The sequence below is a fragment of the Daphnia magna genome, linkage group LG10, assembly GCF_020631705.1.
Source record: "Daphnia magna isolate NIES linkage group LG10, ASM2063170v1.1, whole genome shotgun sequence".
Taxonomy (NCBI): Eukaryota; Metazoa; Arthropoda; class Branchiopoda; order Diplostraca; family Daphniidae; genus Daphnia; species Daphnia magna.
In genome coordinates, this window is record NC_059191.1 from 1,629,343 (window position 1) to 1,643,095 (window position 13,753).

The window sequence follows — 13,753 nt, forward strand, 5'->3', positions numbered from 1 at the left end:
AATACAATGTGATTGGTCAGCTCGCCGAGCGGGAGAAAGAGAAAGTACAAAATATTCCGATGCCAAAATATATTTCCCTCCAGTTTTAGTAGGGCTTGGTCCAGCGTCAATGGGATAGCTGGATCGTTAAGATCAGCAACAGAAAAAATGCAGAGCTCGGAGAATTGTCCGAATTGATTGTCCGAATTGGTCCGGCTTACTATCGGAAGATACGGGTGCGAAGTTGAAAAGAAATTGCGTGTGTCGCGCCAGTATGTTCCGGACTTCCGGTAACGTACTGTACGGTAGTCCTAGTTGCAAGTTGTACTACGACATAGCCCACTGGATGTAATAGTTAAAGCCTGGAGCTTCCCTATCTTGCCCGTTCAATCGTTTTGACGCACTCCCTACCTCCTTTTTTCCAACTTGGAATGGACTTTAGCGCGTTCTACTGGTGTCGAAGAACAACATTTTTCAAAATATAAACATGCCGTTTTTACAAATACTTCGCTAAATATATAACAATTGTGTTTTACGTTTATTTTCAAATTTTTTCTTTGTTGTATGAATACAAATGCAATGTAATTATTTTTTGAAATTTTCGTTTATTTAATGTAAATATTGTATAAAATGGTGCTAACACTGAAAAAAAGGCAAGAATCAGATAGGGTCTGAACCTAATATCAATTCCCATTTAATGCACTTGTTAGACGCGTTAACCACTCAGCTATGCTATACCTGAAATATATGATATAACTAATAAGATAACTCTACTACTAATAAGAATCATAATTAGTCTTTTTGGATTGAAAATTTTTTATTCTTGATAATACAGGGCCTTTTCGTAATTTGACGTTTAGCAATAATAAACACAAGATAAAATTGATGCTTAATAATTTTTGTTTACTTATATCCTTGTTATTCAATTAAACAGGAGAAGACTTGCAATGAAAAATATTCCAAACCCGTAACTTTTGTCTTCAATTTCAACACTTTCAAAAAAAAAAAAGAACTCTAACATCAAAACGCTAAAACGACAACTAACTATTTTGTTTGTTTTTTGTTTTGTTAACGATTGTTCAATGAAGTTCCAAGAATCTTTGGTGGTGGTGCTAGTGTCCATTCGAGAATAAGCTCCTCCCATCGCCGGAGGGGTGAGTCACTTTTACAGTTCTAGACTTCAGGCTTGAACTATTACATCCAGTGGGCTATGACTACGAGCACCGACAGATCGACTGCAGCGCCATTGTGGTGAGTTAGGGGAGTCTGTATACGCGCTATACTTCGCACCGACAGACCCAAAAATAAGCCCGACTAAGTTAGGGGCACTTACGCCGTTCGCTTCCGGACATTCCTCCTTAATGCGAAACTATGGGATGAGGGCCCCTAAAGCTAAGTCAGGTAAAACAAAAAAGTAAAGTAAGTGAAAGATCACTATTAAATAGGGTTGAATTTTTTAACTATGCCAAACAAGCCGTATTCTGGTAGAAATTCTTAGGCCTTACACCTTAGTTGTTACTTATTGTCTGCTGAATGTAGATTGTGTTCTATTTTAAACATTCTCTTGGTTACCAAAGTAAAATTTGCCACCTTCTTTTCACGATTATTTGCATGATACACTCGATTGTTGTTTGAAGGTGGATTTTCACCAGAAATCCTTTGAATGGTACAATACGTTTGCATGTTATTTCTTTCATTTCAATTTTCTGCCACACAATGTTTTCATTCTCCAGGTACGCCCACTGTCAGCAGCCTTACAGTGTGCTTCATAAATACATCAACCCCTGAGATAACATTATCGTTGGAAATTGTGTTTTTGTTGTGGTTCTGTTCTCCACTTTTGTTATCCACATGCAATTTTCACACTACTTCATTACCTTTGTGGTACGTCAGTTGTTTGAGTTCAGTTAGACACATTTTTTAGGAAGTTTTAACCTACTTTTGGAAAACAAGGTGTGATAATTTATCATCCTGGAAAAAGGATTCTGGAAATTGATGATTTATAATATACAGCTGGTATTCAGGTTTATTTTACATGTACAACATAGATCTGCATGAATGTTTTTTTGCTTTCCCACAAACAGATAACGAGATATAATGTATTTACATTCCAGAATGAACTTCCAGTTTGGAGTTGTGAGTGTTTTATCAGATTATGGATTCCTACTTTGAAAACCAACTATTTTCTTCTACAAATGGATTTTGAAGTATCATGTGCATGTGGTATTATGTACTCTATGATGGAAGTACTATCGTGTGCTGCATAATGTTATTACTTTATGGAATCAGTTCATTCAATTTTAACCTATTTTTGTATTCAAATATAGATGTTTGTGAAGCCTTTGATTGACATTATATATTAAAAAATACTCATGGAAGGTATTTGTTACAGACAGATTGATATTCAGAATTTTTTAACTGAACATTTTTTTTTTAGCCTTCAGGAGGTTCTTGCAGGATCTGTTATTGGCCGTCTATGTTATGCAGTAAATTGGATCTGCAGTTCAGTTAGAAACTTTAACTTAAAAATATGCTCAGCATAGAATTTATGTAAGGCAAGTTTCTTAATTTCCTTCAAGAATTTTTTTACATTGATGTGTGTTTGTTTTGTTTTTTTTCTACCTAGATGAAAAATGATATTTGATTGGAAAAGTTCCTGGTTGAGAAAAGAGATTTTAAAAAATGATACTGTTTGGAAGGACCACCAGCAATTTCAAGATTCATTTATTTTCTTCCATGTTATACTATTTATATATTTTTTTTTTTATTCAATTGCATATTTGGGCTCCCTTGTTTTCCGTGGCCCCGTTTCCCCTTGACTCGTAATAAGCCCGTAGGGGGTCATGCCCCTACTGTGATCAGCAGTAAAGGTTGTGAGTGCGCTGTCCGGAAAGGGGACGTGGGGGTCCTCAAGTTCTATGATATCATTGGAGGGCGAAGAGGCTACCCACAAATCCGAATTAACGGTTAATCGCTCACGTAAAAACTTGTCCGAAACCTTCCATCCTTTTCCGGCTTCTCTTAGCCACGCACCGGGTAATCTCCCCGGTGGTTTAATGCAGTGAAATTTGTTGTACATGTTCATTGTACCAACAATAAAAATATATATTAAAAAAAAAGGGTCATTTTTGTGTAAATTTTTTTCGGACGAAATGTTGGTACTTTGTTTTTTAACAATTTCTTGTTATTTTATCGCTAGGCAAAACAATTTAGAGCGATTACCGAACACATGCATACTTTAATATAGCAGTGGCCTACTCTTACTGGGAATCGAACCTCAGACATTTAGAATCCTAGTCTAGCACTCAACCAATATGCCATTTGTACCTCTATTTATGCTGGTCGACATTTGTTAGCATTTTTACTTATGCACTACAAACAAGGTTATTTAGGAATAAATTGCTTATGTGTGTATGTCAAAGTTGGCTTATTGGAAAAGCATTAGATTTGTGTTCCGAAGGTCAAGGGTTCGATTCCCAACCAAGTTCCTACATATATTAACGGAAACAAATTCAAAATTGAATATATATGAAAGTCTTTATTGTCCCTCCATCCACCCACAAATCCACCACAAGTTTTTAAGTTTTGCAATACAACACAATACAAAACAAACATAAATAAAACTAACCCGTTGGCTGCCACGCCACTAAATCTACACTAGCTACATCGCTATCGAAATGATACCGACCAAGGGGGACTTGTCCGAAAACAAGTCCGGGCTGATAAGATGATGGAAGCCGTTATGGGAATGCACACCCCAGGCAAACACCACCACATCGACAAGAGGGTAGTCCCTACTGGTGCATTGCCTCGACGATCGACTTTGAGCCACACGGCTTGTGCAACTGTTCCACCCATGGCATATAGACCATTGGGCAGAACAGCGCTGCCGGACCCTAACAAGCTTTTAAAAAAAGGGGATCAAAGTGGGTGGGAGCCAACGGGTTAATTAACACTACACAATTACACATTACAAAATACAAAGATACCACAAAGACGAGGCGATGAAGGGGCGAAGTGAAGAGGGGGTGACCAAGAGGCGAAGACGAGACGACGGGCTGTGTGAAGATGGGGTGACGGGCGAAGCGAAGACGGGAGACGGGCGAAGCGAAGACGGGGCGACGGGCAAAGCGAAGACATGTGTAGGCTGTTAAAGTAGAAAAAAAGGAGGCTGTGAAAATATTGTTTGCTAACCATTGGCAACACAATAAAGAGGAACTGTCTGCTTTTACCGGATTGAAAATTACATGAGATGATGAGTGGGCAAAGAGTATAGAAAGACCTAGGTATTCCATTCGAGGCCAGCATTCTTTTCATTTTAGATACATGAGCTAGAAATAAAAGCACAAAAATGCCAATTTGATTCTGATTGCAAAAATATAAGTCTAATACCACACCCTGCAACTCAAAATCCTGCCACTTGATAGGATAAGTAGACATGACAAGAAGATTGTTGAAATTGTTATGGTAAATTGTTTGCAACACAATATATGGTGCACTTTTCAGATCAAAACTGACAGGATGTGATGAATGAGTAAAGAGTAGCATAATGTTGTTATTGTCATGATGGTATTCCAACTCATATGGTTTGTGCCATTTCTAACCTTTCCTCACGGTTAGTATCTATTGCTATTTAGGTTTAACTACTTCTGAAAAGCAGAATGATGGCTATTGGATTTTAGGTGCTGAAATTTATGCACTACACCTTTCAACATTAAATAGAATAGCAATATGGGAATGTAAAAGTAATAGTTTGGATCTGGCAGCTGGCATAGCTGATCACAAGTTTACCTGTTGCACACAAAATAATCCACTTGATTTTCTCACTCCAAAAACACAGGAATGAATGAAAAACTCTCAGTAGTTGAAATCACACCATTTAATTTTATCAAACTTATCACTGGAATATAAAATTGTTCACAAATATTCCAACATAGGTTTCACTTGTCACAGACGAAATAAAGACAAGAGGCGTAGTTGCGTCATCTATTATCCTAATTTTCAACCAACGCGAGTTGTAAAAGGAAATGCTCAACTCGAGTCATGGGAAAAGTGACACCAGAGAATCAATTGGCAGTCGTATAAATCGGATAACGGATTTCTTGTTTCCCAGTTACGCTTGAAACTTCTGTTATTGAATAAGATAGGATTCTTCAGTTTTTTCAAAGACTTCCCGTTCTTAAGGATATCCGGATTCCGCAAACATCAGTGTCATTGACCTAACAAGAAAACAACAGATTTCAACATGTGGCTAGGGAAACGAATTCGTAAGATTACCTTCTTAGGATCTTTCCAATGCTCCGGACACAAGATGAAGTAGCTTGCAGCATCTTCGGCTACTGGGATTGTTAAGTCACGTAACATCATCGGCTTTTTTAGGTTTGGAAGATTGAGCCGAGGAACATGGCTCCAGTTGTCGGATTGAATTACCGGCCGTAACAGTGATGCCGCAAGTGATGCACGGGACAGTTACGGATTACTTCTCAATATCGCCTACCTCATGTGCTTCTTCCTCAGTTTGTGTGAAACGTAAATTTGTTACCTATGCTATAGTTATGTTTATTAGTTTGATGTTCTTAATTATTTCTTATTGTTTCCTATAGCTATGCAAGGTGTTAGGCCCTGTCTTTGAATGCGCTGCGGCAAAATATTGACAGAACTTACCTACAAATCTTTTCCCGTCCTTGAATGCGCTGCGGAAAAATATTGACAGAACTTACCTACAAATCTTTTTTTCCCGTAACCTTTCAAGTGGAATAATTTAGCCTGCTATAAAGGAGTTGTGCCTAATTTTAACCCGCACTTTTCACTGCGGTACTTCCCGAACGCGACGTATTTTATACATTAAGGTCCATAACAGTAGATAACCAAAGTTCGTTTCAAGCGAAATCTGATATAATAATAAAATCTGATATAATAATAAAATCTAAAATAAAATAATATCTGTCGATGCAATATAATTAAATTTGACTATTTATCTCTGAGTGCACGATAATCCGCCTAAATACCGTTCACTTATTCCGTGCTCGACATTTTCAAAACTCGTTTTACGGCAAATTTTTCTACTTCCTCTACTGCTTCAACCTTTTTTCTAAATGAGATGCAGTTAAAAACGAAAGAAAATTTGATAAGTCTTAATTCAATACTAAAATTACCTTACGGGCAAAATAAAGACAAAATCAGCACAACACTGCTGACGTAGTTTTCCATGACAATACTCACATTAGCTGCAGTTCTCTATTTCATTCAGTTCCCCGGGTAGGGTTGAGGTTCATCTACTTTTTGCTTACTTAATTTTCCTTCCTGACTTGTTTTTTTTTTTTTTCTTTGCTATCTCTTCTTTCCATGTTTTCCAGTTCTTCTGTTTGTATTTAATAGTTAAGCTAGGATCCATTTGCCTACACAGAATTGTACAGATTTTCTATTAGAATAGCAAAGAGATAAAGATATAAATTCAATGGAATAAAAAACCTTTTAGATGAAGCGGAATTCCTCGTCAGTAGTTTCTATACATTGATATAAAATGATACGGTGATGTGAAAGATAGCCGACAAGAAATCTCCGAAATGCCATCTTTTCGCATATGGCGTAAAATGAGTGCTGAAAAACCATCATAGTTTACTTGGAATCCGACTACGTTATTGTATCCATTAATGATCGAAGGCGCTTGAATCAGTCGATTTCATTTGACACGGCAAAATGAAAACCATCCTGAAGTCGTAAAAAAAAAAAGTGACAAATGTCAAATCGATAGTTGTAAGCAATTATTTTCTCGAGCTTAATTGCCTGAGCACTGTACACGAGCAGAGTAAAATATCCTTCGTGACCCGTTTCAAAAGTTTTCGGAACAATAAAATATCACATTGATCCATTTGAGTGTTGACTCATCTACCGTGAGAACAAACCAAAATACAATTGTTTGTTGAGTTTTTAAATAGTTCGAAATGACGATTTCATCCACATCACTGACAATCAGATGTAGTCGAGGAATCATGTAGAATGTTTCTATCAAAAATTTAATCGATTATCCATCAAAAGAATGTTGTTAGTCCATCTCGTGTAACTGGCATGTGTTGCTGTGTTTTTAAAAAATGAACAAAAAAAGCTTGACTGTTACCAAAATTGTTGCGATATCCGCCAGCAATGAGTCCTCTTTGCGAAATCCTTAATAGACACGAATGATCCACGAAACTGAAAAGAAATTGAACGAAGATACGATGATTCTGCATGCAATTATTCACTTTCAAGTCAATTTTAGTTTAGCTCTGCCTTGCAGAATGGGCTCGCATTGACTGGTTTCCATATTCAGATGGACACATTCAATTGCTGTAAACGTACGAATAAAGTCGAGAAAACTCATACCAAACGGGCTAGAAGCCAACTGGATGGGTCCGAGTCGCTCGCTTTCAGCCACTGACACGGACGTGTCTCAGTTTTTAGCGTAACCGCGGGACAACGCAAGTTCAGTCTTCGACGTAAAATTTTCCACCAAAAATTAATCAGCACCGGTTTCTAAAAGTTCCGTTCCGAAAATGAGAGCGATCAGATGTTTCCATTTCTCGACCTCAGAAAAACATTACCATTCGCCACGATAACATACATGTAAGGAATAGCTGTGCCAAATTAGTTTAGTACCAAAATGCGGAAAAAAAACCTTCTATAATAGTCTTATAAGAATTTGTCAGAATAAAAGCAAAACTTATCAATAATCCAAACCCATCACAAGGCAACATTAAGTTAGGTTATTCCTTAATGAGAAGAGGAAAATACTCTAGCAATGAAAAGATTCTAAGAGAAATAAGATAAGATAAAGTATTTCATCAAAGTTTCTACAAACTCTTCCAGATTTATTTAATTTGCTTACAAAGAAGGAATCTTCATAACTTAAATGGCTGATCATTTTATATTTCAATATTTTCCCTAGTAAAGAGATATCATAAAGATTGGTGCAAATATAAGCATAACTTACCATTAATCCAGATCCATCACAAGAGCAACATCAAGGTTGGTTGTTCCTTAACATGTAGAGGAACAAAAATACACTGGTAGCAGAAACTTTCTAAGAGAAAAATTATTAGATGAAGTATTTCTTCACAATATCAAAAAGCTCTTTCAGACTTACTAAAATTGTTTCCATTGAAGTGATCAACTTTTTACCAATGAACCTCCATAAGTTTGTGTCATCACCATGCATAAATTCAACTTTACATATCACCTGTTCTCTTCAGTAATTAAACTGTAGAATACCTGTAAAGCCTTTGCGGAATATCAACCATGTTATTGAAAGCAACATAGATGGTTGGAGATCAGTTAACATTTAAAAAATGTAGTAAGTCGACAAGCAGCTATAATACAAAAATTCAGTTTCTTAGCTACTCACATGGCGGCCACTAGCAGAGGCAAGACAAATTAGCTACTTTGTACTTTCTTGTTTCTTCGCCCTTGCTAGGTTGAAGCTAAACAGTAAACTGGCAACTTAGCGATCGGCCCAAATTGGCTATAATCGTGGCCGATTTTTGGTTTATTGGTGGGACACGCCTATTTCCCCCCGGCAGCCCCCCCGGGCGCTCATGTCAAAATGTGCTATTTCCCCCCAGCTGCCGAGGGGCGCTAGTGACAAAACTGTCTATTTCCCCCCGGCCAGTAGGGGCGTTGGTGTTTAAATAGCTATTGCACACTTGAATCAGTGAACACAATCAGGTGGATACTACGGGAAAATACAGTATTTGTTACTTCAAGCAGAGTCAACACTGACCGCTGCTTCAAGTAAAAGAAAACGACCAGTAAAAAATAAAATTATGTAACAAGTAGCTTGCTTGTGTGTTTAATTTCGATAAAAAGCAGTACCCAGTACATAAGATAACAACTATGAGTCAAATGTTTTTGTGTTTCTTAATAGTTAAAATACACGTGATTAGGATTTTAAGTAATACAGATTAGGTTTTAAATACATAATTCGTCTGTCTGTGAAGCATAGGCTTCGCAAAGGGCACAGCGCCTTTTTTGCTGCCGAGGGGAAATAGACAATTTTAACACTAGCGCCCACCGGCTGCCGGGGGGAAATAGATTTTACCTTATTGGTGATATCGATTACAAATTGGATCGGTTATGTCCAATTCAAGTAAACACTATTACATTTTTACAGCTTCCTTGGTATTAAATAAGTAAATTTGAAATAAGAATGCATGCTTTACATGCTTTTTTCGTTTAATTAAATCTATGTACTTTTAACATCTAACAACAGACCTTCAATGAAATATTCAATAAGATTCGATGCATCCTATGGATCTAAGAATGTAAAAGCTCAGGATTATATCTTAAAACCTTTTCGTCGTTCATAAATGGTGGTACAAGTACGTTCACATCCGGTACCTGCAAATTGAATTGCAAAGCATTCCAGTACGGATTATGCGCTTTATTCACGGTACGAATAGTGCACACTGATGTGGCATCTAGTCGATGATGGATTTCTCCTGGCATACCAATTGGCTCTCCCAGAAGAGCCTGAACACAGCTTTTTATTCGGCTTAAGGAGGAGTTAATTACTAGAGAATTTTCAAAAGTCACAGACAATCGACCTTCAGCTATTGACGTTAGCAGGTGTATGATTTGTCCGAAACCTTCCGCTGAAATATTTCCTATGAAATTAAAATTTATTAAATACAAAGTTTCAAACACAAAGGCTTACGAACTGTACTACCTGATGAATCTGCTGCAATAACGATTAACTGCGGGCCAAATTGATAAGCAATGGGCAACAGTACGCGAAAAAAACTTGAAAATATTTCTGCATCTCCGCAATTAGGCTATGACGGAAGATAAAAAACTGACATTAAAATTGTGTCGCAGCGAACTTTTGCGCATTTAGAACCTGCAAACCAATATTAACGATGTATCTTTTTGAATCGTTCAGCCCCACAAATTCCACATCATCCAAAGCAAGTCCGGAATACAGCGATGCGCATAAAATGCGAACATCTTCTTGAAATGATCTTTGTATTTCACAGTCGGGATGAATCCTCATATCGATAAACATTACGCTAAAAGAAGTGAAGAGGAAGTTAAGTTTCTTCTTTTTAAGCTCATTCGATTAGTTCCTCACCCTACTTTAGAAAAGAACTTACTTTTTGGTGCCACGACTGTCGACTGCGTATTTCAGAGTTTTAATCAAATTTTCGGAAGATTTATCCACAATGGCAATGCCACTACGGCATTTACCATCAAGGATGCTACCTATCAACTTAAATACAAAATCACAATAAACAAGGAATTACGGTGGGGTATCTAAAATAGCACAAATCGTATCTTACGTTTCTAAAGAATCCCGACGTTTCTTCCGCAATCGAGGTTTGGGATCGTTCCTAAATCATTTTGAAATCTTCAAATGGTAAGGCAAAGTAATAACAGACAATAGATATACTGACTGTTTGGATCATGTGACAACGTTGAATAATTTCCAATTGTGCCACTATAGGTTCTGCTGGGTTGGCAGTAAAGCCAACGCGGTTTGGCTGGACGTCCAAACACGTACCTAATAAAGAGTTAACTAAATAAACAGGCGTATGAAAAACTGATATGTGCATACTTGCAATTAAAGCATCAAGCTGCGCATCTAGCTCTGCCGCAACTTTTGGATCCTGTGCAGGACAAATATCACGAGTAGCGTACGTTTCTGGCTTTTCATCGCTGCCAACGAATTCTATGCGCGGCCAGAATTTGTTTTCAGGAAGATTCATTGGATCTTTTATTTCCTGTACGTTAAATTCTTCTAAATGTTGAAGACAATTCCAGTGACGGCGAAGGACGTACATTACACTCATAATTGCCTGTTGAGCACTTAATAAGGCAAGCATCGATATACGGCTAACATGTACTTGTCGTGTAAAAAGTTATCAAAATACCTTCTCTTAGGAGCGTCTAAATTCTGTATGAGAGGAACAGGATCGCCAAGCAAGTTTCGCAAGGTTAGGGCGGCACCTTCCGACAACGATTTCAAGCAATATCCTCCCTAGAAACGGCTTTCGTTATGTAATGGTATCACGGATTTTACGTATAAAACTCTGAACACTACACTATTACGTACTTCGAGAACAACGGCAAGTCGACCATTGGCAAGGCCCATTAGAGAATTCGTGAAATGGCTGTAACATGCAGGTGTTACTTCCATCTCACCCTGAAATCGATAAATTAAGAAATTTAGTAATGACAGGTATGAAACTAAAAATCAAGATATCGGAAAATTGCACGAAATTACTTCAGGACATCCGAGTGCAGCATCGTAACCAGCACTCACGATAACTAGTTCGGGGTTAAACTGCGTGAAAACATGCAAAAGAAAATCAGAACACATTTACTCACTATCAAACCTCAGGTTAGTAGCAAGCTAGTAGTAACACCTCATAAGCGATTGGCAATAGCAACTCGTGAAATATGGCCATGTAATCGCTGTTGCCCATTTTAATTTCGTTCATGGGGACGTTGATGTTGTATCCTAGGCCAGCACCGCGACCGATGTTGTGATAGTCGGACTCACGGAGGTGAGGCCAAAATGCACCGTTTTGATAGCCGTGGATTGAAAAATACAAGACTCTGCGCTCAAAATATATCTTTTTTTACACTCTTATCCTACTTCAACATGTGATTATTACCTTGGATCGTCATAAAACATCTGTTGAGTGGCTTGTCCATGATGAATATCCCAATCCACAATTAGTATCCTTTTAAGGCCTTGAGTTTCGAGCGCATATTGGGCAGCGATGGCCACATTGTTGTAGAAACAGTAACCGCAATATTCACTCTTCATGGCGTGATGACCTGGTGGTCTATTTTTAATTGAAAACAATAGTTCAAATGTGAGGAAAAGAATGTTTTGGCTAATATACCTTATAACGGCCATTCCATTTTTTATTTTTCCATCTAATATGTTAGACACCAGCTCAACTGTTGATCCAGCAGCCAATAGCGACAAATCATAGGTGCTCTTTATATCGCAAAAAAAAAAAATCTAAATGAAAAACAAGCGTTTCCGCTTTTAAGCCAAAAATTACAAAGAGGCATGCTTACCGGGTGAATGTACAAAAAATCATATTTTGAACTCAATTGTTCCAATGCTCCCTCATCGGAAAAGCCAGCTGTGTTTTTAAGAATGCTTATCATTTCAGGTGTGTGAACCATTAGTAATTCCTCTTTGGTAGCTGCTCTTGGTTTAAGATGTAGGCATCTGTTCAGAAGTTGCAGCTCTTCACATCTTAAGAAATGATTTTAAAAAGTTTGTGATTTTAGAATCACAAAATACATGCAATTACTTAACATTACATTAAAGAATAGGACTGCACAGTAATAACATTACCTTTGAAGTATGCTAGTAAATCTTTCAGGTTTTTCGTTGTAGTTCAAATCCCATAGGCACTTATGTTCAACCATGCGATTGTCATAAATAATTCCTGTACTCATTTTTTTGGTTAAAAGGGTCTGCTGAATGTAGATCTCCAGAATATTCTCTGCAATCAATTGTTTTTATTGAATTTTCAGGATTAAAAAATCATTAATCTCCTATCAAGGCACAATAATTTATGTTTCCATTTTTTAGACAGAAGACAGCATGGTATTGTTTTTCTGTACTTCTTTCACAAGTATGAATTGTATTGTCATCTATTAAGGTATAGCATTTATTGTACTACATGCTTTTTTGCGTTCGCAAGAATAGCATTTGGATTTGGATTTCTTCAAGTTAGAAATTTTTGCATAAATCTAACCCCCTGAATCTACTTAAACCATAACTTAGAAGACTTGGTTACAAAATTAAGTTTATCTAAGCAAATAATGCAACCACTTTAATGGTCTAGCCCTTACTTTGGCAGCCCAGATGTAACTGTAAGCAATTTTGATGGCAAGTGACCGGGTAATTTCGTTTAACACCGTCAAACCAATGCGACACGGAAGACGGAATCAATGTAACCATATGACATTTTAACATACAGACTGAACAGGTAAACAATGAACATTGGCAGATAAAAAGGCATGAAGCCTCTTCTCACTTTAATTAAAATTCGTATCGCAGTCGAATGCTCGAATTCGCCATTTGCGTAATCGTAATGTAATGACTAATGAATGGTGTTTGCCAAACCCGGTTTACCTACAGATCGCAACAAAAAAAGTCGTCTATGATCGTCCACCTAGACTGTTTTCCAAGATGGGTAGGCTTGCGGTTTTGCTGGTAAATCGAATCTAACCACCGCCGTTTTGAAAATGACAACGTGAACGGCACAAGTACAACACACACACACAAAAAAAAAGACGCAGCAAACATTAGTTTGTTAAGTGGTTCATGATTCCTTTAGAGGAACTGATTAGGCTAAAAGTCAAAGATTTCAGAAAACTAAGTAAATACATATCGCTTTGCTTTATAAGGAAAGCCACTGGCTTTCCCTAAATAAACTTTAGGGTAGAAGTAACTAAAACCTGAAGGCCAATGGATGGCTGTGGGAAAATAAAATTATATTTGGACGTAAACTGATGTAATACCAACATCTCCTCCATTGACCTACCCACAAACAATGACCTCGAACACCCTAATAACCTTAGGCAATCCAATATAGAAAATCTAAAATCCAATTCCGGTTTTCAACTCAGTAATTCACTCACCTGCACTGTGCACACAAGTGTAGAAATATCTATTAGGGTGTTTTAATGTGATTCACGCTTTCGCACAATGGAATTAAATATTCGTTTTTTATATTTGTTTAATTTAATCTGCATTTTTCTAATCTATCTA

At 37.3% G+C, this 13,753-nt stretch overlaps 1 protein-coding gene and 1 long non-coding RNA gene across 15 annotated transcripts; one reads left to right on the top strand and one right to left on the bottom strand.

Moving 5' to 3' along the window:
• The first annotated feature begins 1,178 nt into the window (after positions 1 to 1,178).
• LOC116934697 lies at positions 1,179 to 2,655 on the top strand. Of its 8 annotated transcripts, none has more exons than XR_006652095.1 (7): positions 1,179 to 1,398; positions 1,468 to 1,645; positions 1,713 to 1,863; positions 1,933 to 1,995; positions 2,064 to 2,358; positions 2,424 to 2,529; positions 2,606 to 2,655. It is a non-coding gene; the product is annotated as an uncharacterized LOC116934697 (long non-coding RNA). The 8 variants fall into 8 exon arrangements; XR_006652097.1 differs by having other exon boundaries at positions 1,617 to 1,645; XR_004400883.2 differs by having other exon boundaries at positions 1,180 to 1,645; positions 2,064 to 2,235; positions 2,307 to 2,358.
• A 3,479-nt stretch (positions 2,656 to 6,134) lies between these two features.
• LOC116932967 (histone deacetylase 6) lies at positions 6,135 to 12,992 on the bottom strand. Of its 7 annotated transcripts, XM_045180135.1 has the most exons (23): positions 12,832 to 12,992; positions 12,329 to 12,479; positions 12,043 to 12,226; positions 11,862 to 11,959; positions 11,628 to 11,801; positions 11,376 to 11,568; positions 11,234 to 11,293; positions 11,063 to 11,152; positions 10,881 to 10,987; positions 10,565 to 10,815; positions 10,404 to 10,510; positions 10,290 to 10,340; positions 10,104 to 10,219; positions 9,851 to 10,019; positions 9,680 to 9,785; positions 8,360 to 9,617; positions 8,227 to 8,235; positions 8,102 to 8,144; positions 7,949 to 8,038; positions 7,342 to 7,491; positions 7,097 to 7,170; positions 6,451 to 6,690; positions 6,135 to 6,377 (listed from the first exon to the last, which is right to left on the bottom strand). In XM_045180135.1, exons 1-16 carry the CDS (start codon positions 12,953 to 12,955, stop codon positions 9,268 to 9,270), a joined length of 2,331 nt encoding a protein of 776 aa, XP_045036070.1. In that variant the 5' UTR covers positions 12,956 to 12,992; the 3' UTR covers positions 6,135 to 6,377; positions 6,451 to 6,690; positions 7,097 to 7,170; positions 7,342 to 7,491; positions 7,949 to 8,038; positions 8,102 to 8,144; positions 8,227 to 8,235; positions 8,360 to 9,267. The 7 variants fall into 7 exon arrangements, with proteins under 7 accessions (XP_045036070.1, XP_045036072.1, XP_045036073.1 ...); XM_045180137.1 differs by having other exon boundaries at positions 7,949 to 7,994; positions 8,137 to 8,235; XM_045180138.1 differs by having other exon boundaries at positions 7,342 to 7,543; positions 7,949 to 7,994; positions 8,137 to 8,235.
• Positions 12,993 to 13,753: the final 761 nt, after the last annotated feature.